Source organism: Acomys russatus, chromosome X (assembly GCF_903995435.1).
Source record: "Acomys russatus chromosome X, mAcoRus1.1, whole genome shotgun sequence".
NCBI classification, from domain to species: domain Eukaryota; kingdom Metazoa; phylum Chordata; class Mammalia; order Rodentia; family Muridae; genus Acomys; species Acomys russatus.
The window spans coordinates 8765615-8792079 of NC_067169.1; the positions used below are offsets into that span (position 1 = coordinate 8765615).

The 26465-nt window shown below is 38.8% G+C and overlaps 1 protein-coding gene across 1 annotated transcript; it reads right to left on the reverse strand.

Annotated features, from left to right (window-relative positions):
- Window positions 1–197: 197 nt before the first annotated feature.
- Window positions 198–26159, reverse strand: Rp2 (RP2 activator of ARL3 GTPase). Its single transcript, XM_051141289.1, has 5 exons — window positions 25880–26159; window positions 18444–19109; window positions 12968–13082; window positions 1037–1122; window positions 198–758 (listed from the first exon to the last, which is right to left on the reverse strand). Exons 1-5 carry the CDS (start codon window positions 25979–25981, stop codon window positions 675–677), a joined length of 1053 nt encoding a protein of 350 aa, XP_050997246.1. The 5' UTR covers window positions 25982–26159; the 3' UTR covers window positions 198–674.
- Between the last annotated feature and the right edge of the window lie 306 nt (window positions 26160–26465).

Below are 26465 nucleotides of genomic sequence, written 5' to 3' on the forward strand. Positions count from 1 at the left end.
GTCATATAATGCAGGATTGACATGATCTAACTGGATATGTATTTTTGAAAAAAGTGCATAGGTTTATTTATCACCTAGTAACAAATTCCTCTAAATTAGAAGAGAAAATAAAGTAACAAAATATACTCTTAAATGGTTATCATAGAGCAGTAAGGAAAGTTGGAAAGTTTAAATTACCAGAAACTTGAAAAGATCCTTTTTTCCAGTTTTTTTGAGACAGGGTTTCTCTGTGTAGCCCTAGCCTGTCCTGGACTTCCTTTGTGGACCTGGCTGGCCTCGAATTCAACAGAGATCTGCCTGCTTCTGCCTCCCAAGTGCTGGGATTAATGGCGTGAGCCGCCACCACCCGGCTTTGAAAGAGCTTGTAATTAGTATTAAAATCATGAACTGGTATCCACTTCTATTTTCTAATAAGAGTATTATATGAAAAGAAATAAAACTGCAAGCTTACTGTAGGAGGTTAAATAGTTTATAAGATGATTAGAGCTAATTAATTTAAATGAACTATTTCAGATTCTCAAGTAAATCATATGGTATTCAAAGTTCTTTTAAAAAATAGCCTTTAACAATTTTAGCTTTAGAAAAATTACTAATGCTAAATGACTAATATACATTAAGTATATTATCAGACTCTCTATATAAAGGTTGGAAAGGGCTTAATACCACCGTTCACTTCATATTCCCATCTGTATCTCAGCAAAGTTATAGAAGCTGTCAACATCTCCAGATGCTGTCTCCTTCTTCTCTGATACAAACATCTATTTCAAATGCAAGACAAACAAAGAATTAGTTCTGTAGCCCTTAAATGTCAAAAGCTACATCTTCACCGAACAAAGTCACAAACTTGGGGTTTTATTTTTTCAAAAGTGGTTTCCTCTGAGGTTAGATAGAAGAGGGTGGTGGGTCCTGTGGAGTTACAGATGGTCGTCAGCCTACCGGTTAAAGGATATAGCACGGATACAAGTACTATTTGGTGGTAAGGAAAAGGAAATGAAATGGAACGTTGCACTGAGGCACAGTCAATAAGATCTTATACCTTTGTCCCGTTGAACATCTTGTTTACAATAAGGTGGCATCCTTCTACAGCACCATCTCCATTAAATTCTAGGGCAATCACAGGACCTGAAAGGCATCCCAAGAATTGTTTCATAGCATGAATACAAATGTATTACAAAACTGATCCTTACGCTGGGCATGGTGGCGCACACCTGTAATCCCAGCACTTGGGAGGCAGAGGAAGGCGGATCACTGTGAGTTCGAGGCCAGCCTGGTCTACAAAGTGAGTCCAGGACAGCCAAGGCTACACAGAGAGACCTTGTCTTGAAAAACCAAAACCCTTAAAAAAAAAAAAAAGAAATACCAAAACCCAAAAACAAAACAAAACCAACAACAAAAACAAACAAACAAAAAACCCAAACCCAAAACTCCTTGTGTTCCGTTGTTTTAGACTTTTGACACAGGCCCCCTACGAAGCCCTGAGTAGCCTAGGAATGCACTATGTAGACCAGGCTGTCTTTAACATTTCCTCATCTTCCTGCTTCTGCCTCCTGAGTACTGGGATTACAGGTATGCACTACACCCAGCATTCAGTTTTGGATTCTTCCCTAAGAAATCTCCAGTATCTTCATCAGGAGGGGGAAAAGGGGGTAAATAGAAGGGCCTGTAACTTCAGCCCCCACCCTGCCCCATCTCTATCATAAAACACCAAGTCTCATTCTATGATAAGCAGCTCCGAAACTATTATAGGACTTGTGTCACATCTTTAAAAGTTATGTGTGTATGTGGGGGGGGGGGTGAACATGTGGAGTGCAGGTGCCTTGTGGTAGGCCAGAAGAGGTCACAGGAGTCCCTGCAGCTGGAGTTACAGTTTGTTTTGAGCTGCCAGATTTGGGTGCTGGTATCCAAATTCCAGTCCTTTGCAAGCAAGCATTCTTAACTACTGAGCCATCTCTCCAGCCCCCTTAGTGTCATATTTTTAACTGTTAGATATTGTCTGGTTTGTATTCTTTTAAAAACAAAACTTAAACACACAAAACCAAAGAATCTCCATTCACCTAGCAGTACAAAGAATAGTGGGCAAAAGACCAAACACGATAAAAAAACAAAAACAAAAACAATCCAAGTCAACATAAACAAGTCTTGTCAGGCAGCCAACCTTCTTTCCAGCTCCCCTACTCACCAACCAAGTTCTAGCCTACCAACGATGGAACTAAACCAAAAGGGAATCGAGGCCAGGCACCAAAGCAACATCTCCTTGAAAAGATTTTCCTTGAGTGTATCTTAAAGCTACATTCCAAAAGCAAAGGTCAGCCTTTGTTTTTAATCCTCTGAATAGAAATATTTGTGCTTCCTTTTCATCCATTAATTTGAGTACTTTTACCTCCCCCTTGCCCCCGGGACTTACATTTTGGGGTAAAGATTCATGATTTAATCTTTGGTAACCTGGACTATAACACAAATTTGTTGGCAAGCATGGCCAAGGCCAATCAGACCAACAGAATGTACATTTGAATTCAATTAATGTTCATTCATTCATTCAGCTATCACTATATTCCTAACAGATCAGCTTTTTATTTCCTATGATGATGGAGAAGTTCTGACGTCAAGGGGTTTACAAATGTGTCTTGAGAACAGGTATAAACTGATTAAACAAACATAAAGCAATATAGAATAATGTAGTACTAAGTATGAGATACTAAAGTGAACAAATATGAAATGCTGTTTAATGTAATTATGTGTCCTGAACAAAGGACAAGAATGAGAAAGATCTCATTATATTTGGCACTAAAATAACTGGAGGGCTGCAATTTAATACAGAAAACATACAATAAAGGCAAGCAATATGGCAGTCAACAGTGCACTCAGACCTAGAGAACAAGCCAAACTCTGAATTCACAGCACCACAGCGTCTACAGATTGTGATAGATACTGAGTAACAGAAAAGGTAACTGGTTATATTTTCTTGCTCTAGGCAAAAAGACTCTGGAAAATGTGGATTGTAAGAAGAGGGTATTAAAGGGGCTGGAGAGATGGCTCAGCGGTTAAGAGCACTGGCTGTTCTTCCAAAGGACCTGTTCCAAAGGACCCTGAACCCATATGGCAGCTCACAACTGTCTGTTAACTCCAGTTCCAGGGGTTTCATCACCCTCACACATACAAGCAGGCAAAATATCAATGTACATAAAATAAGAAAAGATGAATCACTGAAAAAAAAGAGGGTATCAAATAAAACCTTACAAGGGAGAATAATTCTAAAGGTAGCTTTTTAGGGGAAAGTTCTCATGTTAGAGAACCTACTCTAACCCACAGACCTGTTCAGAAAGCTTGGTTATGATGTAAAAAGGTAAATATCAACCCCCATCTTCTAATGTTTACCTTTTGGAAGAAAGAAGGGGTCAAGTGTAGTAGCACGGATGAGGTGAAAATTCTCTCAATGTACCCTTCCATATAACTCAACATTGGAAAGCATGTCAGTGGAGCAATGAACAGCCAAACAATCCCAAGTCTCCAAAGATGCCCCGCCACCTGGTTTTGGCTCACATTTATATCTCCTCTCAGAATCTGTTCAATGATGTGTTTCAACTGGTAACAACCAAGCTGCTTCAATGTCTAAGGGGATAAATATCACCTGCTCTCTCACAAGTCTGTTTCTCACCCCACACTTGGGATCTAAACAAAAAACATGTTTATCTCTCCTTCACATGTCAGCATCTCAAAGCCAAAAGTAAATGTGGGGGGGGGAAAGCAGTTCTAAAACTTAAAAATGAACTAAAATAAATGCATCTATCAAGTTAATGATATGACCATACAAAAACTTTATTTTAAGTAACCTTATAAGGCAATGCTTTGTCTGTATACCCTCAGTAGAATATGGCCTAAGTACAAAAAGATAGAAGATTTTAAAGTGTCATTAATTTTACTCTGGTAGTAAAAGTTGCGGTTATTACAAAACCATTGTGTTAGAACAATATTGTAAGGAACCAAAACTTCCAGAAGAAAAGTATTATAAAAGAAAAATCAGCTGGGCGTGGTGGCGAGGCCAGCCTGGTCTACAAAGTGAGTCCAGGATGGCCAAGGCTACACAGAGAAACCCTGTCTCGAAAAACCAAAAAAAAAAAAAGAAAGAAAAAGAAAAAACATAACTAAGTCTTATATTATTTGGCTATGAGCTGGTGTAATAGCTTGGATTTTAGTCTGTGTGTTAAAAGCTTAGTACCCAGTCCAAAGTGCTAATGGAAGGTAGTAGAATATATAAGCAGTGGTCCAGAATGGGAGGTTTTACATCCAGAACCCTCAAGGGCTATCCACAAGGAGCCCTGCGGGGCCTCATTTTTTCCCTTGTTTCAGGCACAGGGAGAATGGGCTTCTTCCTGACACATGCTGCCATCACGGTGTTTCTGTGCCACAGAAAGCCAAAGGAACAAGGGCAGTCAGTCATAGACTGAAAGCTCCAAAAGTTGCAAGTCAAAATAAAGGGGTTTGTTTTTATTAAGTCAATCATTTCAGTTTTTTTTATAGCAATGGAAAACTCATGAACATATTTGGTAACTATAAAAACAGGGTGGTAGACACAGGTCTTTGTTATACCATTGTCTATCTTGTTTGCTTTTCTCTTTTTTTTTTTTAAACAGTCCTACTACTTATCACTAGCTGGCCTGAACTTGGTAGACCAGGCTGGCATCAAACTAACAGAGATCCACCCGCCTCTGTTTCTACCGACCTCCCAACTGGGATTATAGACATGTACCACCATACCAGACTCTTCTGTTTACTTTCTGTATGTTAAAATTTTGCCACTGAAATAAAAGAAAGATACAGTTAGTATATGCCTATAATCTTATCACACAGGAGGTAAGAGGCAGGAAGAACAGGACTTTAAGGCCACTCTCAGCTACATAGCAAATTTGAGGCTAGTATCTTGTCATATAGTCCAGGCCTGCTGGAAACTCACAATCCTTCTGCTGCAGCTTCCTGAGTGTTACAATTACAAATATGTATCATCATACCTAGCTGAAATATCTTGTTGAGCCAAAAAGCACTGACATTGCAAGGCCAATATGATATTAAATATTAATATTCAAAAGATATAAAAGATAACCTGAAAGAGGTTCCCAATGGCTAAACATGAGACATGGTGAAGTCAGAAGAATACTTAGAGCTTATTAAAACACACTGACTATATAAATATCTTTGAGTTCATAATGGTATTTAGACAAAAATGGAACCAAACTCACTAGACATTACTGAGGGTTGCTAGGGTACCAGTTCATTACTCTGAAAATTGGTGCTTGCTTTTCCTCTTTACTCTGCTTTTCTGATATGAAAAGCCAAGCAAACACTGCTGGTGTACAAGGTGTTCTCTTAACATCTGCTGATAAATGTAGAGGTGCTGATATAGGCAGAAAGTGACCATTTTGAAACTCTTATTAAAATAGCTGGTTCAGGCAAACCTCCTATGGTTTTGGCATCCTATAGGGAATTCACATTGAAAAGGTCCCACCTGAATCTGTTGATGACTCTTCTTAACATAATACCTATGTATTAAACAGGTATGTAAGTGCATCCATTTACACTAGGATAATCCTAAATTTAAGAAAACTTGTATATTCCTTAATTAGTCCTATTAGTCTGATAATACTGAAATTACTGTGATTATTTCAAAGGGAAGTATGAGATCAACAAGGATACTGGGGGGTTTTTTTTGTTTGTTTGTTTTGTTTTTTTCAAGACAGGGTTTCTCTGTGTAGCCTTGGCTGTCCTGGACTCACTTTGTAGACCAGGCTGGCCTCGAACTCACAGCGATCCGCCTGTCTCTGCCTCCCAAGTGCTGGGATTAAAGGTGTGCGCCACCATGCCCTGCAGGATCCTGGTCTTATTTTAGTATTTCAATGTAAACGTCATATTCAAATACTCTGCAATAGCTTTAAATTTAGGCATCTCAGCTGTCGTGAACAAACCACTATCCTGCATCAATTAGATTAGAACAATAGCCTATATGGTCTCTCTGCTTTCCCCCTACAATAAGGAGAGTAATAATAATTGCACTTTAAAGGACCATGGCATTCCTCTGGTCTAAAACTTCCAGTTAAATATGATCTCTATTTTCTTATTTTATATTGCTCTAAACATATGTGGCAATTCAAAGCAATAACATCAACAATCCATTATAACAATGCATCATAATAAGCATAATAGCAAAGGAAAGGATAAAGGACATAAGATGGGAAGGGAGATCCATTAGCAGGTTAGCAGGTTCTTATACTATACGTGAAGCTGAATGTAAATGACCTAAATTATAATTGACTTTTATGAAACTAACTTTCAGAAAAACATGTACAATCAACAAGTCAATAGAAGGTTAAATGGAATTGTAAAAAAAATGCTCACTTATACTGAAAAAGAGGTAAAAACAATGTAACAGAAAAAATGCTAGTAAGATGATACAGTTTGATCCAACTTTACCAATTATCTCCTTCAACATGACTGTTCTAAACCAACAGTTACAGGAAAGACTGTCATACTGGACTGAAAAGAATTTTAGTTTGTTTTGTTTTGTTTTTGTTTTTTGAGACCGGGTCTCTCTGTGTAGCCTTGGCTGTCCTGGAACATACTTTATAGTAGACCAGGCTGGCCTTGTACTCACAGAGATCCACCTGCCTCTGCACCCTGAGTGCTGGGATTATACACATAGGCCACCATGGCCTGGAGTAAAATTTCATTTTCTAAAGCAGGTTATCAACTAAGTTTTTCCAACTCGTGAATTGAATGAAGATGAAAATAAAATGTGCTGAAATTCATAGAATATAGCTAAAATCATACTTATAGGGGAAAAAAATCAGTATTAAATACAAATACAGTAGATTCTCAATTGCCTACTTGTTAGCATTCTTCTGTAACCACCTCTAAGTCTCTAAAGTGTACACAACCTCCCTCCCATTGATATCTGCTCAATTTAGTAGCTGTTCTCAGACATACTTGTTGTGCATGTTCCCAACTGAGTGAGGTTCAGCCTTCTTGCTTTATTCCTCATAGATAAGCAAGAATCCCTGCCTTAATTATCACATTTCTGGGGTTCCTATTGATTTTGGTGTTGACATGGCCCCCAAACGTGGTGTCCATTGCACCTAAGTGAGGAAGGCAGTGCTGTGTCTCATGAGAACATGTATGTACATATGCTTCATCAGGCATGCTGTTACATGTAAGTTTTCAATGTCAAAAACATAATACATTCTGTAACTTACACTCAAACTTTCAGAAACCAGAGAAAGAATAAATTATACCTAATGCTAGGGAAAGTAAGGAAAGAATAAATATGAGAACAGAAACCTAATGGAATTGAAAAGAAAAGTGAAATGCAAAGCACTGCTTTGAAACTATCAATGAAATTAGAAACATCACATGAAAAGGTACCGAATGTCACTAATTATCAAGCAAATGCAAATCAAACCCACAATGAGATGTCAATTTCTCATATATGTTAGGTTGGCTGTTATTACGAAGAGAAATGTGTTGCTAAGGATGTGAAGCAAAGGGGACCCTTGTGATCTGCCAGTGGGAATGTAAGTTGTTATAGCCATTATGAAAATACTCCAAAAACTCCAAAGTGGAACTACTATATAATCCAGCAACCCCACTTCTGGGTATATATTCAAAGGAAATCAACTCACTACCCAGAAAGAAGTTCTGCATTCCCCATGATCAGTGAGGCACTGTTCACTATAACCAAGAAATAGAATCAACTTTAGGGATCTGTTGACAGATGAGTGGAAAGAAAAAGTACAATGTGAGCCATTCTTGGTGACATATGCCTTTAATCCTGGCACTTGCAGAACAGAGGCAGGCAGATATCTGTGTGCTCCAGGTCATCTAGTGTTGTCTCAAAAAATAGTGTCTTGCACACACACGCACACGCACGCGTGCGTGCGCACACACACACAGGTAGTACTTAAGACTTAATGTGTAGCATGGTGACTATAGTTAGCAATACCATATTGCGTTCTGGAAAATTGCTAAGATTCAATTTCAAGGTTTTTACCACAAAAAGGCAATTATAGGGGTCATCGAGATGGCTCGCGGGTAGACTTTGCTACATAAGCCTAGAACCCAGTAAAGGTAGAAACGGAAAACTGATTTCACAGAGTTGCCTCTGACTTCTACAGCTGTGCTATGGCAATGTACCTACATATATTCATACAAAAATAATAGATTTTAAACAAAAATGTGAAGGTAATCGTATGAGGTAACGCTTGGTGGTATCATCTATAATATATGGCATATTCGCAGTCAGATCACTACATTAGATACCTTAAAATGTAATGTCTGGTAATTATACAGCAATAAAGCTGAACAAACTTAAAGTTATGAAACAGAATATAAATCTTTAGACTGATGGGCAAGTGAAAGTAAAAGTCTGACAACCCGAGTTTCATCCCTGGGGTACACATGGTAGAGGAGAAGCAACTCCCACAAGCTATCTCCTGACTTCTGCATTCATCCTGTAGCAAATAGCCAGAGCAGACCAACATCTCTTCGCCTCTTCTACAAGACCTACAACCCCTTATAACCCAAGAAAACAGCAGACAATCCCCGACAGAGCAATATCCTTCAAACTAACTGGAAGTGTTTCAACGTTTCAGATTAGGAAAAACAAAAGGAAGGTTGAAAACCGTCATAGAGTTGGGGCGATGGAGGAAACACAGCAACTAAAGACAATGTGAGATTTGGAGGTGGATTCTGGAATTGAGATTTGCATGATCAAAATCTGGTGAAATGAGAACAGATTGTATGTGTTAACGTTTTACCAATGTAAATTTCTTGGTTTTGACAAGTGTGTCTTGGCTGTGCTAGCATTTGGAGAGGCAGGTAAAGGGTACACAGACTCTTTGTACTGTCTTTGCAAATTTTCTGTAAATTAAAAGTATTCTAAAAATGTGTTAAAAATAAAAAGCATGAAAATGTCTAGTAGCACTGGGTTCAGTGGCACAAGCCTTTAATCCTAGTACTCCCCAGTACTCCAGGTGGATCTCTGAGTTCGAAGCCAGCATGGTGTACAGAGTGAGTCCAGGACAGCCAAGGCTACACAGAGAAACCTAGTCTTGAAAAAACCAACAAAAACCCCAAATAACAACAAAAAACAAACAAACAAAAAAGAAAATGTCTACTAGCTTCTCTCATTCAGACTAAACTACCAAACCTGCAGTGGCCTACAAAGTGCCGTGTTGTCTAACTGCTCTCTATTAACACTCACAGACTGTGTGTGCTGAATAGAAGGAAGCTCTAAAACAAAGGAACAAAGACCCTCAGGATCATCTGAGAAACTACCAAAAACGTTCATTCCAAAACCACTTCAGAAAGATTTCCAAATCACTCCCTTTGAGATAGTAGTTGGAAATGTGTATTTTTAAAACATCCCAGATAGTTTTTAAGATTAGTCAGGTTTGGAACTCTTGGAGTGGACAACAACAGATTCTCTTATTAATAGCCAAATAGTGATATTTATTAACTACAATTAGATAATTGTGATTAAAGACTAATTTAGATTCAGCTGTAGATTACAATAAAAGTACATTTTCAAGAGTAAGCCTACCCTTTTTTTGAAAAATGGTTTTAACTGAGAGCAATTCTGCCCATTAAAGGACACCAGGCAATGTTTAAAAACATTTTTGTTGTTGTTGCTACAACTAAAGAAATTGGTATCTAGTGGGCGGGAGTCAGAAATGCTGTTCAACATTCTATAGTGCACAGGCCAACCCTCCCCAGGACGAAGAATGATATGACTTAAGATGTCAATGGTGCTGAGGCTGAGAAATCCTGCCTGAGAAAGACTACTCGTTACCTTAATAGAGGGCCCAGTCTACCCTGTTAGAACATTAGCACCAAGTCTGCCTGCTAGTCCACATGAACTAATATACTCACTAGTGGGCATCTTGACTTGTTCTCAAATTGGGGGGGATGAGAAAAAAATTTATAACTAAAAGTTTTTATTTTTGTTTTTTATTATTTTGTGTGTATGAGTGTTTTGCCTGAATGAGTGCCTATGGACCATGTGCATGCAGTGCCTTTAAAGGCCAGAAGAGGGCATCGGAACCATGGGAACTGGAATTCTAGCCAGTTGTCAGCCTGGATCCTCTGGAGGAGCAGCCAGTGCTCTTGCCCACTGGGCCATTACTCCAACCCCTCCAATTTTTGTTTTGAAAAAAAGAAAAAGCACACATTATAAAAACACTGAAAGAACAGCATAAATATCCATCTTACCATCTGAAGCCAGCCTGTCTATAGAGTGAGTTCCAGGACAGCGAGGGCTACGTAGAGAAACCCTTTCTCAAAAAACCAAACGAGAAAAAACATCAAAAAATTTCATCTTACCTTTAACTGTAGTTACCAAGAGTCAAAATTTGGCCACAAAGGTTTTCTTTATTTTACATTGATTCGTTTGTTTATCTATTTATTCTTAGAGATGTGGGTGCTCATGTCATGGCATGCTTATGGAAGTCAGAGGACAACTTATGTAGGTCAGTTCTCCCCTTCCATGGGGGATGGAGGAGATGAACTCAGGTCATCCAGCTTGGTGGCAAGTGCTTTTACTGACTGAGTCATTTTCCTGGCCTCTATATACTATACGTCATGTGCACAAACATGCTTTATTTTTGTTTTGGTGCTACCATGATACTCAGTGTGCACATCCTACCCAACTACAACACTATTTCCATACCTAAGGGAATTAAGCAACTCCTATCATCTTCAAACTCCTAGTTTAAATTCTCCCTTTAATAGCCTAGTCCATATCAATCCCATATCCGATCAAGGTTCTCTCACTGCATTCACTGTTACATCTCTTTAGATTATTTTAATCCAAAAGAGTTCCCTTATCTGAAGAAATCTTACAGGAGCCTTGTATTTTGGACTTGCTTCATCGTTTCCCTGTGATGTCATGGAACTTTCTTTCCTATCTTGATTCATACATCACAGGGATTGAAAAAACAAATCCCTTTCTCCAGATTTAAAAAAGAAAAGAACAGAGCTGAGTGCAGTGGCCTGTAATCCCAGCACTCGGGGAGGTGGAGGCAAGCAGACCTTTGTGAGTTCGAGGCCAGCCTAAACTACAAAGCAAGTCCAGGACAGCCAAGGCTACACAGAGAAACCCTGTCTCAAAAAACAAAGAACAAGAATGAAAGAAAGAAAAAGAAAGAATGGAAAAAAAGAACAAGCAAAGACAGAAGAGGCAGAAAGTAAGAGGCAGCCTGTAATCCTAATACTCACCTCCCATGTTTGTCTCAAGCAGCCTAAGCTGGCCCTGAACTCCTGAACTCTTTGCCTCTACCTCCCAAGCACAGGGATTACAGGTGTGAACCATCTCACTCGGCCCTCTCCTTTTCCACAGGTGCTGTTGTTACATTACCTTGATTATTTTTTCATTGGGTTTATTTATTAATTTATAGTAGAAATTGAATCCAAGTCCTCAAACACACTAGGCAAGCATTCTTACCACTGAGTATACCCCAAACACATTATTCTATTCAATGGTCAAACTGTCCCCAAATGTTGCCAATGGAAAGTCCTTCAAGTTGGCTCTTTGACCTTATATGACCACGTCAGTCTTTTTTTGAGTGCTTCCTGTAGGCATCTTCTTTTTTTTAAGACTTCTTTGTATGACGTTTATTTCCTGAAATTCTTATAACATCTGCTCACTGATTTTAGTTCTGCTTTTGGAAGCAACAAAACATTTTATTATTTCCATGGGAAACGTTATGTTATTTAAAGACAGATACTATTTAGGTTGAATCAGTTCTACAATGCTTCTTTACTAATTGTGTACAAATACACAAACCCTTGATTCAGATTACTGACTTCAACCCTAACCCTCACAACTTTAGGATGCATTAGACTTATCGCTCAATTCCATTTCTGATAGTTGTTGAGAGTTTTAAGGTTCATTTTCAAGATTTCATTTGAATATTCCTATGTCAGAATATATTCTGAGGGAGATTCAAACACTGTGTAGGAGTAAGTCCCTGCCACTACTGCAATAACTTTAAAAAGGATATGAAATATTGTGCCAACACTTAGCAGCCCACACACAGCATTACTGATTAAAATTATTTTAACTGTTCTACAATTTTTTCATACACAATTTTAAAGTTAATTATAACTTATTTATACATAAAGAATACACATGCAGTTGTGTCCTGTCTATAGGGTATACCTAATTAGCATTGCATATTGCTATTCATATCATCTTGGAGCCTTGAGCAAACAATGTCTCTACTCCCAACAGAGAGATAGTACTTTGGCCTCTAGAGTCAGTACACATTTAAGAAAATATAAGCAAGCAGCAGCGCTTCAGCAAGGCATGTACTCCAGCTCCTTTCTTACATACATTTCTTCAATATCCGAAATTTACTGGTAGTATTCACTTACTAGAGAAAATTCTGATTTTTCATGAGAAGTTAATTATATTATATGAAATTATACTATATGAAAATAGAAAATATTGACTTTATATTCTTACTTTTTCTTTTCTTTCTTTTGTTTTTTGTTTGTTTTGTTTTGTTTTGTTTTAGACAGGGCTCTCTATGTAGCCTTGGCTGTCCTGAACTTGCTTTGTAGACTAGGCTGGCCTCGAACTCACAGTGATCTGCCTGCCTCTGCTTCACTGAATGCTGGGATTACAGGCGTGCACCACAACGCCTGGCTCTCTTACTCCTTTTTCAGTACGGCTAAAGCACATCTTTATCAAGTGCTTTGCAACAAAACAAAGATAAAATAGTAATAAAATAAAAACTAAAATAATACAAAAATGTGACTGTTTAAGTACCTAACACAGAACAAGAAAAAAGTGAGCTATATAGGGTTTCTTAGTTATTGAGAAACAGAAGAGGAAGAGAAGACAACACAGAAGGAAGAGAAAGTATTAAGAAAGTCGATCAAGAAAATAACCACAAAAGTACCCCAGTCATTCAGAAAATACCTTTGTTCAGAAGAAGTACAAAGTCGGATGCCTTTTCCCGGAAAACCCTTTGAGCATCTTCAGCTTTCATTGACACTTCCTTTGTCTCCACCAGGGAGAAGCCTTTACCAACCATCTGTGGAGAATAAATATTTTTTTAGATTTTAAATGAACTGATGGGATGAAAGCAAGATTTTGTTATTTCAGCATTTTTTTGTATATAATGCAATATAGCATTCTGATTTTTGCTTTAGTGCTGACTAATTCACATTGCTGTGCTTTCTTTACAAGTACTAAATGGAAGCTTAATATAATGATATGGTAACTGCTGAATACAAAAATACCATAGTTCATTATAATAAATATAATCTGTTAACTATAATAAAGATGTTATAATAAAATGGAAAAATATTATCTAATGTTAATCTTAAAGGCCATCACATCAATTTTTATAGTTTGGTGTAAGAATGCTAGACCACAGTTATGGGGGCATTTACTATGTACATGAAGTTTTCTGAATTTTATACATATAATCTATCTATATATATTAGCATAATATATTTAACCTCTCATGAAATGAGTACTACCGCCATCTTCCTTCTAGACATGAGACAACTAAGACATGAGATGGTTAAGAAACTTGTACAAGGCCATATAACTATTAGTCAATGGAGCTATGGTTTTAATTCAAGTTAATGTAACAAACACTAGATTAAAGAATTCTTTATTAGGCCAGGCAATGGTGGCACATGTCTTTAATCTCAGCACTCAGGAGACAGAGGCAGACCAATCTCTCTGAGTTCCAGGCCACCCTGGTCTACAGAGTGAGTTCCAGAGTGAGTACACAGAGAAACCCTGTCTCAAAAAACCAAAAGTTGTGATATGATCCTTTTAAAAAATCAGTTATCTACATGTTTTTCAAACTTATACTTGAATGTGAACAGTTTCCAACCCATTCTATAAAAGCAGCAGTAACAGCTCATAATATGTTTATGCTGTGGTTATATTACTGAATATCTTACCATCAAATTGAATCAAACTCAAATCCTATTTCAGAACTCTCACTCAACACTGACTCAGACAAAACAATACATTAAAAATTACCAAAAAAATCATATGGACAGCACTGCTAGATGGTATCTGTAAAGTTACTTAAAATATCAGAATCAATCTCCTCACTGTTTCTAATGTTGAGGACATTTTAGAGTCATATATATGAAAAAAATTATGCTTAAATGGCTGGGCATGTTGGTTCACACCTATAATCCTAGGACTCACGAGGTGAAGGCAGGAGTATCAAGAATTCAAGGCCATCTTAGCTACATACCCAGGCCCAGGCCAACATAGGATACACAAGACATATTCTCAAAACAAATGGTTAATTAAAAATATCATTATCTAAAACAAAACATGAACTATGCAGCTATATCTATTTTAATATTTTCACTGAAGACATTTAGAGACTCCTTTACATGAAAATCCTATTTCTGAAGACTTACAAATTGTGGTAACTAACCACTTAGATTATAAAATATACTTATATAAATCAAACCTTGTTTACTTGATTTTATCCAGTATGTATATATGATTCATATAGAAGCAAACAAGTAATTTTAGAGGTGAGAAAACCAAGTCTTAGTAACTTCCCTTAACTCCCTATGCAGGGTGCTTTCTGCTTTAATCAGCCTTTCTAGAATGCCCTACGTTCTCAAGTTTGATACTCCCTAGCTCAGACACCCATGTGTTGCATTTGTAAAAACCATACAAAATGCAGTTTTATGCTACTACTCAACAAACTAGAGATATTAAGTGCATTTCCAAGACTAAGCTATCCTGACACAGTTGTGCTGTGAGAATACCTTAACTTGAGCTGTTTCTTTGCTAACAAATAATATTTAAAGTACTATGTAATCTCTCAATATAACATTTAGGTTTTTCTCCTTTTCACATATCACGGACTGAGTTGCGATGTGAAGACCCTCAGTGTGTTAGTTGGGCTCCCTATGCCTTTTGTATTCATTAATGGTTTTGAGGATGCAATGAAGATACTCATTGAAAACTCAATCATGCCAGGCATGGTGGCACCCGCCTTTAATCCCAGCACTTAAGGCAGAGGCAGATAGACTGCTGTGAGTTTGAGGCCAGCCTGGTCTACAAAGTGAGTTCAGGACAGCCAAGGATATACAGAGAAACCCTGTCTCAAAAAAAAAAAAAAAAAAAAAAAAAGGAAAGAAAGAAAGAATAAAAGAAAGAAAACTCAATCATGTATGATCCAACAAATTCAAACATCATTGGTCACTTGCCAGTATTAGGCTATATACAAAGAAAGCTTATATTCACTTGTGGGGAGAAAAGGCAAAAGAAAATAGCCATGGAACAACAACAAAAAAAAAAAATCAACCGAAAAAAAATCAAAGTTGGGCGTGGTTGTGCACACTTTTAATCCCAGCACCCAGGAGGCAGAGGCAGGTGGATCACTGTGAGTTCAAAGCCAGCCTGGTCCACAGAGCAAGTCCAGGACAGCCAGGGCTACACAGAGAAACCTTGTCTTGAAAAAAAGCACAAAACACAAAACAAAACAATCAAATTAACATCAAATGGAAAACTCTGGTGCCCTTCTGCACTTTAACCTTGCTAATTAAACATAGGAATTAAACTACAAATTCTGTGGAGAGGGATGCTGACCAACTATGGGACTGCGGCTGGCTGCAAAGTGCACTGCCTGTGGTAATCATCTTTAACCTATTCCAAAATTACCATCTTAAATGAAGACCATGCTTTACAGCCCACACTACAAACTTTTTAGGTGGGAAGGTGGAAGGAACTTTCCCACATTTTAAATCTGTAATGATTTTATTTTTAAAAAAAATAAAGTTTTACAATAAAAAATGTGCTTGCCTTTTACTATTCAGCATGCTTTGATACACTCCATATGCAATTTTCATTTTCAATTTCTCTCTCTTGCACATGCTTCCTTTTTTTTTTTTTCTTTTTGTGTGAACCAGTTAGGTCATTGGGCTTACTTACGGAGCACAGATGAGGTGTTACTTACAGGAACACTGCTGACCTCCGAAGAGCTTTATTTTTAAATAATTCATTTCTTAATTTTGTGCTTTCAGAACTAGATAATTCTAGTTTGCACCTCTAGGTTGACGCCCCCCTGAGTCAACATTCATTGGGTTACATTCCTACACCTACCATCCACCATCCATCAGCTTTCTTGCAGCACTGGGACAGCACAACAGCTTTATGTTTAAAGGTTAATACAAAGGAACACTATCAGCCTGCATGGGTGAATCACAGCTCTGCTGTTTACCAGCTAGCTGAGTGACCTTTGCCAAGCTACTTACCTTGTCTGGGGTCCAAAGGGTTGTTTTGAACACTGTGTTAATTCACGTGAATCCCTTATAACAGTGTCTGACATACAGCAAAACTATATATCTAACACTATGTAGCAGTAAGCTACTATAATTAGTGTAGGATTTTTCCTTTGCTTTCCAGAAGGACACTTAAAGAACATAATTCTTCTAAGCCATATTCTTGCAAAGGTCATTTCACACATCAGATACCAAAGGTCAAAAGGTTCAGAACATTCATGACTCATAAATAAAGACTGTGTTGATTTTTTTTCCTGTAAGCATGTTAATGTATCTGTATACCCACTCCTGACCTACCAAAGGAGTTTAATGTAAATGATTAATCTTTTGAAAATTATATAGTAAAAATCCATCATACAAAATAAATTTGCCATACAACATAATGAAGGTATTTACTTCTCAGATATTGAATTAACATGTGACTAGATAGTGCAAAAGCTACGGGCATATTTTTCTATATTTTACAAAACTTACTGGCATAACAGAAGAAAACATCAATATCTGAAGCCAGACACAAAGGCTTTAACCATTGGGACACAGAGGTAGAAGGAGTGTTGGAAGTTCAAGACACAGCCTAGTCTACTTTCTAAGTTTCACACTAAGTAAGGCTACACAGAGACACCCCAAGTCAAAAAGCAAAAAAAAAGAAAATAGCAAAGTTTTAAAATCAAGCTTTAGCTTCTATAATTTTAAAATCTATACCTCAAACATACTTTGTAGATTTCAGACATGGATTCTCTGCGTTACAGGTGCATAGCTATAGAGAACTAGTCATTTTTACTTTTTGTCAACAAAATCATTCCTTTTGGTATGCTTCAACTTTAAAACAATCTCTTTAGAAAGAAACTTACTGCCGGGCGTGGTGACACACGCCTTTAATCCCAGCACTCAGGAGGCAGAGGCAGGTGGATCTCTGTGAGTTCAAGGCCAGCCTGATTTACAGAGTCCAGGACAGCCAAGGCTACGCAGAGAGACCCTGTCTCAAAAACAAAACAAAAACAAAAAAACAAAAAGAAAGAAAAAAAAGAAAAGAAAGAAAAAACATACTTTCTTATCCACTTCCGGAAGCTTGATTTTTAAGTTTAAACAGATCCTATTGGATAAGCTCTGCTTGATCTTCCTACTGGTGCACCTACCACCAAAAGAACTGCTGCTTCTGGAGACTTAACCTCTCCCTCCTCGAATGTTTTTCAAGGGGAAGCTGTTCTGCATGAACTCTTCTCTACTTAAAGAGTTCACTAAAAGCCACCACTCACAAGTCTTAAGAGCTTTTGCCATTTCAGTTCCCATCTTATCCTTAATAGTCATCTATTGCAGCAATGGGGCAAGAAAAGAAGGAGCCCAGTGTGGAGTGGGCTGGGGATATGCATTGTCACTGCAGCGTCTAAAAGTTCTATTCGGAAAAGTCATTCCCAACCAACTACATTTCCAAAGAAATTTCCTCAGTAAATATCAGAAAAGGCCACGCTTCGATATGCAGTCCGGTTGTGTGTAGAGAAATTGTTGATGATGGTGATGAAAATTCTCTGAGGCAGAGAACTGTATCTTTATACCTTCATTTCCAGCATCAGCTGTGATCAATTATTTCTAAGTTGCAACTAATTACAAGGTATTTAAGCAAAGAGGTGGAAAGGAAACATGCATCAGACAATGAATGAGATACGGTAACAAAATAACCTGCTGAGAATTGGTGCTAATGAATGCTTGCTGAGTTGAACTAGATTAAAAAGTTTTCTTTTTCTTTCTTTCTTTCTTCTTCTTCTTCTTTTTTTTTGTTTGTTTTTTTGAGACAGGATTTCTCTGTGTAGCCTTGGCTGTCCTGGACTCCCTTTGTAGACCAGGCTGGCTTCGAACTCACAGCGATCCGCCTGCCTCTGCCTCCTGAGTGCTGGGATTAAAGGCGTGCGCCACCACCGCCTGGCCAAAAAGTTTTCCTGAGGAAGGATTTTGAGGCCCACGCAATCTGCTTCTAAGGCAAACCTTGGGGAGGCAGGAAGTTAGGGGACCAACTTAAGGGTTGCCAGTATTTCTAAATAATTAATCTGAAAACAACAAAACCTAGAAACTCTCCAAAATAGCATGGTCCTCTCTATGTCTATTTCTCTTCTCTTTCTCCTTACCTCGTCAATTAGTTTCCTTGCATTTGCAGTTGTATAATCATCAGCAAATAACACCACCAGACATGATTCATCACTGTTCTTCTGTCTCTGGCCCCGGGATATGGGAACAATGCTTCTGTTGGCGTCTGTGGAAATTCGTACAGCTTTGAACTCTTCAGTAGCTGGAATAGGAACATAGTCTTGAACCACGGCATTTTCTGGAAGAAGGCTCCAGTTGAGCTCTCCTGACACAGGTGTAAAATCATGAACATGGCTCCATATGTTATTGAAGATACTGAGCCCCGCATCTTTGAATTGCGCTGCTAATTCAGGGTAGTACCACTGAAAACAGCCAAACTTGATGTTTGTGGAAGATTCAATAATGGGTTGAGTGGCACAGCACAGAAAGACTTCCAGCTTTCTACAGTCCCTCACACGAAATTGTTGGCAAGCCAATGTGCACTTGCAATCTCTACAATTTCGGAAAAACACGCTGCCTTTCACTGGTCCCAAAAAAATTACGCAGTTAGTGCAGTCATCAATGGTAATAGTAGCTGAGTGATCAAAAATATAGATGTTACAGTTCTCACAGTCTTGAATGAGAAACTGTTGCCCTGCCACTTTTCCAGGTAAGCGGCCTACTGTTTCGTTCTTCAGTCCGCTGAACATGTAATCTTTTGGATCAACCTGTAGAGATAAAGCACATCACATTGAGTATTGTTAACATTATTCACCCAAACCAAGTAAGTGCCCATTGGATGCCAGGCACTGCTGTTAATGCTGAAACTTAAAGTGCCCCACTCTCATTGACTTTGCAGTAAGCTAGAAAATAAATAGGGCACTTTTGTTTGTTTGTGTTTGTTTTCAGTAAATAAAATGAATGAGGGAGGAAAGGGGGAAGGAAACCAAAGTTCAAGGGCACACTCACCAAGTACTATGTGTACACATTGCTTTGATCCTGTTTGAACCATTTCAACTGTAAATATGCTTTTTTTTTGAGGCAACTAGGGATATTCACACACATATACAAAGCCTTTAGATAGCCTTAAAGTGCTCCCCCCCACCCCATTTTCTTTGTTTTGTTTTGTTTGTTTTTGTTTTTTGGGTTTTTCTTTTTTTTTTCTTTTTTTTTGGTTTTTCAAGACAGGGTCTCTCTGTGTAGCCTTGGCTGTCCTGGACTTGCTTTGTAGACCAGGCTGGCCTCGACCTCACAGCGATCCACCTGCCTCTGCCTCCCGAGAGCTGGGGTTAAAGGCATGTGCCACCACCGCCCAGCTATGCCCCACCCCATTTTCTAAATGTGATAACAGCATTGTGGTTACAAGAGGAGTGAATATAATATAAAGTTTATAACCCTGGTTAATATACATCTACCTCCCAGGAAATGGATCCACTCTTTCTGCTATCAAATTTCATTCCTGGGCATGCAAACCTAAAAGGAAGTCTGTGTGACACTATGATTTGGGTCTTCTTGTGAGTTAATCCAAGTGACATATGATCATTGCTACTATTAATAGTCTTTCAGCCTATTTTAAATCTGTATAGCAACAAAAATAATATGGAGGAGGATGAGGGTCAAGAATATATAAAATTTTGTGTGTGCGTTTTGTGGACAATTAATTTGGAGCAGGAGATTCTGGCTAACCTATCTTTCCGTAAGGCACAGATAACTTTGAACATTTGTAAGCATATTTATCTGAGAAGTAAGTTAGTTTTTAAAAAAAAGCAATAGGGACATGGCTCAATGGGAAAAGCACTTGTAGCACAAGTGTGAGGAAGATCTGAGTTCAGATCCCCAGAATTCACATAAAGCCAGGCATGGCAACATACATGTGTAACCTCTGGAAGCTCACAGGCTAGCCAGCCTGACCCAGGCAGCACAGAACAAGAGACAGTGTCTCAAATGATGTGGAAAGTCAGGAGTGACATCCAAGACTGTCCTCTGACCTTCACAAACACACCAGGGCATGTGTGGGCCCACATTCAAACAAATTAACACACACACACACACACATACACTCATTACTAGGATATTAGGAGTTAAGATTTCTTCTTTTTTTTTCTTTTTTTGTTTTTCGAGACAGGGTTTCTCTGTGTAGCCTTGGCTGTCCTAGACTCACTTTGTAGACCAGGCTGGCCTCAAACTCACAGCAATCCGCCTGCCTCTGCCTCCCGAGTGCTGGGGTTAAAGGTGTGCACCACCATGCCCAGCTCAAGATCTCTTGTTGCACATACTGACAAAAGAATTATTGCAAAAAATAAAAATAAAAATAAAAAAAGAGTTATTGCTAAATTACTGAGCTGTTTAATAGGCTTGAGTGTGCTGTGGACTTAATATCCATTCTCCCCCATTTCTGATGCTACTGGGGGTTGAACCCTGGGGTTCATGCATGTGAGACAAGTGCTCTACCACTAAGCTGTATCTCCAGTCTGTTTGCCCAGATTTCTACTTTGAAGCCCTAGCCTTCAATATCAGGGTATTTGGGGGTGGGGTGGGGACTTTGAAGTAATTAGAGGCCTTCGTGATGGGGAAAGAAGAGTGATGGAGCCAGAGATCATATAGAACAAAAGTCACAAACGGACACAGCAAAAAGATAGCTATCTAAAGCTAAGAGGGCAGTCTCCAAACCTGCTGTGTAGCAGGAGTTAGAATTAATATATTAATATCCAAAATTTTCATCAAATTCCATTTCCATAGTTAACTTAGGTAATGATATTCTGAGATATACTAATCGAATTTGCTCACTTTAATGGAAATCTTTTTAAAAAGCAGCTCTTGGGCTGGAGAGATGGCTCAGAGGGTTAAAGGCACTGACTGCTCCTCCAGAGGTCCTAAGTTCAATTCCCAGAAACCATATGGTGGCTCACAACCATCTATAATGTGATCTGATGTTCTCTTCTGGCTTGCAGGTAACAGAACACTATATAATACATAGTATTAAATAAATATTTTTTTAAAAAAGCAGCTCTTAGCAGATACGCTTATTTTAGCTTTGATGCCACATACATCAAAGGTTTTCTTTTAAAATATATGTAATGAAGGGCTAGAGAGATGGCTCAGCCATTAAGAGTCCATACTGTTCTTGCTCTACAAAGTGAGTCCAGGACAACCAAGGCTACACAGAAAAACCCTGTCTCAAGAAAAAAAAAAAAAAAAGAGTACATACTGTTCTTGCAGAGGACCTGGGTTCTCAGCACTCATGTCAGATGGCTCATAACTGCACAAAACTCCACCTCCAAAGGATCTAAAGCTTGCTCTTGCCCTCTATAGGCACTGAACTCATGTGTACAAACCTACACTAAGACACTCATATACACACATAGTTGTAAAATAAAAACCTTAAGATATATATGTAATAAAATGTTGAAATCAGAAATAGTTATTTGCGGAGGGGGGGGGGGGAGATGTAGCATCTCCTAGACTCAGTAAAGTCACTAACCCTAACCCTTAGACCTTGAAGGCCAGAATACAAATGGAGAGTGCTTGGCCTCCAGCTCCAGTTGAGCTCCCAACTGAATGCCTACAGCAACCTTGGAGTTAAGGCCCCTGAAGTCGATGCTGCAGCCCCTACTTAAGTTGCCACAGTTTATGCCACATAGAGTCAGCCATGTTTAGGCATACACAAAGGGCAGGGTCATAAACAAAGTCAGAATTTGCCAGTGTTTTAAGGTATTACATTTGGGGATGGTTTAGTTCATGTCAGTGGACAGCTAATTACCTCATATAACTTAGAAGATGATGCAAATAGCATCTAACTTCCTACCCACTACAGATACTTCTTTGTAGCAGATCATCAACTTCTGAAGGTTCTAACATAGACACTGGTTCCCCCACAAAGTCACCCCTTCTACTGATGACCAATTCTGGGAATTATGATCTCCTGTTAGTTATGGTCAAAGTGTGTCTCTGGAGATGGTAATTACTGTCTAATGTCTCTTTCTTTAGGGCAGGCCTCCACCTTGCTAAATTGTGCAGAACTCTTTAGCACTAGCAAACTTTAGAGCTAAGAAACCTGAAATGCACAAATTGGCTAGTTTACCCAAGGTTGCACAGATAGACTTCTGGTCTAAGGCTTTGGCTTTAATAAGTACTATTTCTGATAATCTTGAGACAAATGTAGCAGATACAAGTGTGTTCTTTAGACTCAACCCACAATTTTCATACTTAGGCTATCATTTAGTTAACTAATTCTTCTTTTTTCCTAGGGAGTCAAGATCTCAGTCGCACAATGACCACACTCATACACAGTAGCCTGAAACTCAGGAGGCTGGCACTGAACTCACAAGCACCAATCCTGCTAGGATTATAGGCACGCATCACCTCGCCCAGCCAAGAGAACAAGTTCTTATTTCTATTATTTAGGAGTATTAGCATGAATAACTGGAAATTAAAAACTACCTTTCTGCCACTCATCTTCGCCTCATTTTTGCTTCAATATTTCCTGTTACCACTCCAAAAGACCAGTAAGCTTTTAGAGGGCAAACATAATAATTTTGGCTCTTCCTTGATGTTTGAATACATATACATCAAATAATTTGCTGAACTATTGAATACAGCATACAAATAATGAAAAAAAAACATTTCTTTCTAAACGATTTAAACAGAGATCTTGCAATCCAAAAATATTTCATCATGTCAGTGTAGTAAGTTTTTTTTTCAAAGTCAGCAGCAATGGAAAATGAATTTCTTCCACTGTTGACAGCAGTATGTGAGTTGCCATGACACTACTTAGTCCTCAAACATTCTTTCTAATTGAGACAATTTCTCCTAGCTTCAGTCCCTTAAGGCTGACCCAATTACCCAATGCAAAACCCAAAACCCATGGGGTACCCATCAACTCTGATTATACAACCTAACGAAATTTTAACCACCACTTTTCCAATGGTATGGAAATTACAGGCAACTCTCTTTTAAAAAAGTCTTACAGGTTGACTAATTGTTTTGATATTCCATAACATTATGAAAACCTAAGACAAAGCATTTCTGTTACTAAATATACAATGTATCTGTTATTTCTGTAGGCTGTGTATTTACAGTCAGTTCCTTCTAGTAAAAAACTGAAAGTTATAATAGATAGCAAAACCAAGCTCAGTAAAAGCACCACTGGAGGGCTGCGGGTACAGATCAGTGGTAGAGCACCTGCCTAGCATTCTGTGTTCTATTCTCCGCACCACAAAAGAGATTTGAACTTGTATTATATACATATCCAGAAGCATGAGCTTATTTTACACATCCACTAACAGCTCTTATGTCTCTACAACTACAGGAGCTAGGAATGTTCTCAAAAAGACTTCTTTTATATATATATATATATATATATATATATATATATATATATGTGTGTGTGTGTGTAAGTATGCATAAATATATATATATATATATATATATATATATATATATATATATATACACAACCTGCTGAATTTGTTTTTACTGTTTGTATGTATATGGTTTCAGGGCTGACAACTTTGTATTGGATAAAAGTATGTTAAAAAAATTTAAATGATCTTATTACACCAGAAAATTTAATGCATGCTCATATGGTAGGGGAGGGGACATCTAGATGTTAGTATCCACTATTTTTTTTTTCTATTAGTACTTTTCTTAGATAAAGCGCACAAGAAAAGGATATCACAGAACACATCCACATGAAAGGTCCCAACTATCAGAGTGTGGTAGTACAAGCCCATAATCTCAGTACTCAGTAGGCTGAGGCAGGTGGATTGCCAGAAATTCAAGGCCAGCCTGCACAGGTTAGCCAGAAGTACCTAACAAAACACTGTCTCTAACCTGAGTTGGTGATACATACTTGCAATTCTAGGAGACGGAGGCAGGGAAATCAGAAAGGTAGTCAGGGCTAGCTAGACTGACATGAAACCTTGCCTCAAAATACAATAAAAAAGATCCTGTTGCAAAAAATAACAACATAATATAGCAACAAGAACAGAAGAGGCCAACTAATCAGAACTCTGTTAGTAGAAGTTAGCTGAAAGACAGTTACTATGAAACAGTACCACAGCCAACCAAAACTATTGTAACAATGCACACTTTCAGATTTTGCCTGTTATTTTAAAACAAAAAGCTAAAATAAAACAAACAAAAAAGCAAACAAACAAAACCAATTCTCTCTGGAGCAGGAAGTTCAAGTTAAAAGAGCAGTTAGGAATGCCCCTCAGTGGTAGAATGCTTGCCTATCATGGTTCAATCCCTAGCACTGGGAAGAAAAATTTTAAACAGCACTATTAGAAATCCCAAGGCTGTCGAAAATATTTCAAAATCCACCCACCAAGTAATTTTGATGTGTACAATCTTCTTATAAAACAGGAATTAGATCACTTTCCTATATGACAAAATACTGCTATAAGAGGAACAAAAGGCCACATGGCCCAAGAAGGGTTTCAGAGTCAAAGGCAAAAAGCTGAGCCCGAGAATTCCATCAGAATCTTCCATTTTTAAAAAGACAACACTGTGAGAATCTCATTTATATGAACTGCCTAAATTTTGTTTGCAATATGAAATGATACAGGATAAATTGTTATACCAAAACATCAATAAGACCCTATAAAATATCTTTTATCAAAAGTGTTGCATTAAGCAATAGTTAACTGTTCACGATACCCATTTAAAAAAAAAAAAAAAAAAAAGCTCTCTCGTTTTACTTGAGAAACCAACTATCAAAATGTTTTACTAAGTAACTATCCTAAGCAGAAATGAAGAACTATGTAGAAAGAGGAACCATTGTGAAATGTATGCCTAAGTAAGTGTGTTTTGTGCAAGATTAGGGTACTTTTTTTTTTAAAAAAACCTTTTGGGGTTCTAGATATATATAAGATAAAAAATAAGGGCGTTTTCATTCATATAAAGCAACTACTTCCTGGTTTGTCTGGGTACTTTCACCTTACACAATACAGTCCACGACTGCCTCACTGTTCATTATTCTTTTCTAGTGAATGGAAGAGGAGGGAGAGTAAAGGTGGACATGAAACAGTCCATTTAGTAACCGAGTAACAGCAAGAGGCACCATAAGCGATTTGCCAAGGGAGGAAGACAAAAGAGTAACAGCTTGGGAACACAAGCCGCATAAAAGATGAGAATCAGTCTTGTGTGTGGAGTAATTCAACCACTGGACCAAACCCCTTTGGCCGCTGCTGGTGAAAAGAGCTGATTGGAGATCCAGCACCCTCCTGGCTCTTTCCCTCCCAGAACTCCATCCTGGGAGTCAGGGTGCAGAGCCTAGGGAAAGGCCCTTGGGGATCTAGTTAGCTTGACCAACTCTAAGCCTCCTTTGAGCCCTTCACAGAGCGCCACCAAAGTCGTGCGACTTCAGCTGCCTGTGCGCGCGCGAGAAAAGCAGTGGTGGGCCGCCCGCCAAGCTTCCTCGCTCTTGTCTGCTCCTTCGGGACCCCCAGAAGGCATTCGGGGAGGACGCAGAGCCGGAAAGCCCCCAAAACATCACCTTCTCCCGCTGGTCCCAGCTGTACAGCTTGGGCTGCTCCTCCTGTCCCTCAGCCCGCGACTCCTTCTCACTCTTCTGCTTCTTAGAGAAGCAGCAACCCATCGCGCCGGCTTAAGGGGCTCGCTAGTAGAACCAACTCGCTCGGACACCTCTCAGAGGATGGTGGAAACCCAGGGCGACCTGGCCAGCAGCTCCTCGGACACCGCCCAGGAGAGCAGCCCAGCCGCCCGCAATCCTCAGCACTCCCGCCAGGCCCAACACCCTTCTCCTTTTTTTTCCACCCCTCGGTTGCCGTGACGACCTATTGCAACCAATAAGCGGTCAGCAGCCACTGAGCCAATCAAAGTCCCACAAGCTGCCCTGCACCTATGAGCTCAGGCTGGAGTACCCATTCACCAATCCAAGCCTGGCTCTTACGTCAGCTGCGGGGCTGACCCTCTCTGGGGCTCTCACTGAAGGTCCTGCCCCCAGTTCTGTCCTGCCCCGCCCCCAGTTCCTCCCCTCCAGGGACTAGGCTTGGCTAGCTGGCTGATATCTTGACTTTCCCTGGCGCTCAAGTTTCCAAAGTTTCCAAATTCTAAGTTCT

Bases quoted from the DNA above. Each gene is read 5' to 3' on its own strand.
- Rp2 (XM_051141289.1), bottom strand. From the start codon at position 25,981: ATGGGTTGCTGCTTCTCTAAGAAGCAGAAGAGTGAGAAGGAGTCGCGG. The intron at 1,123-12,967 runs GTATTTTCTGAA...GATGCCTTTCAG, and splicing joins TGTACTTCTTCTGAACAAAG to GTCCTGTGATTGCCCTAGAA. The intron at 759-1,036 runs GTATAAGATCTT...CATTTGAAATAG, and splicing joins AGATGTTCAACGGGACAAAG to ATGTTTGTATCAGAGAAGAA.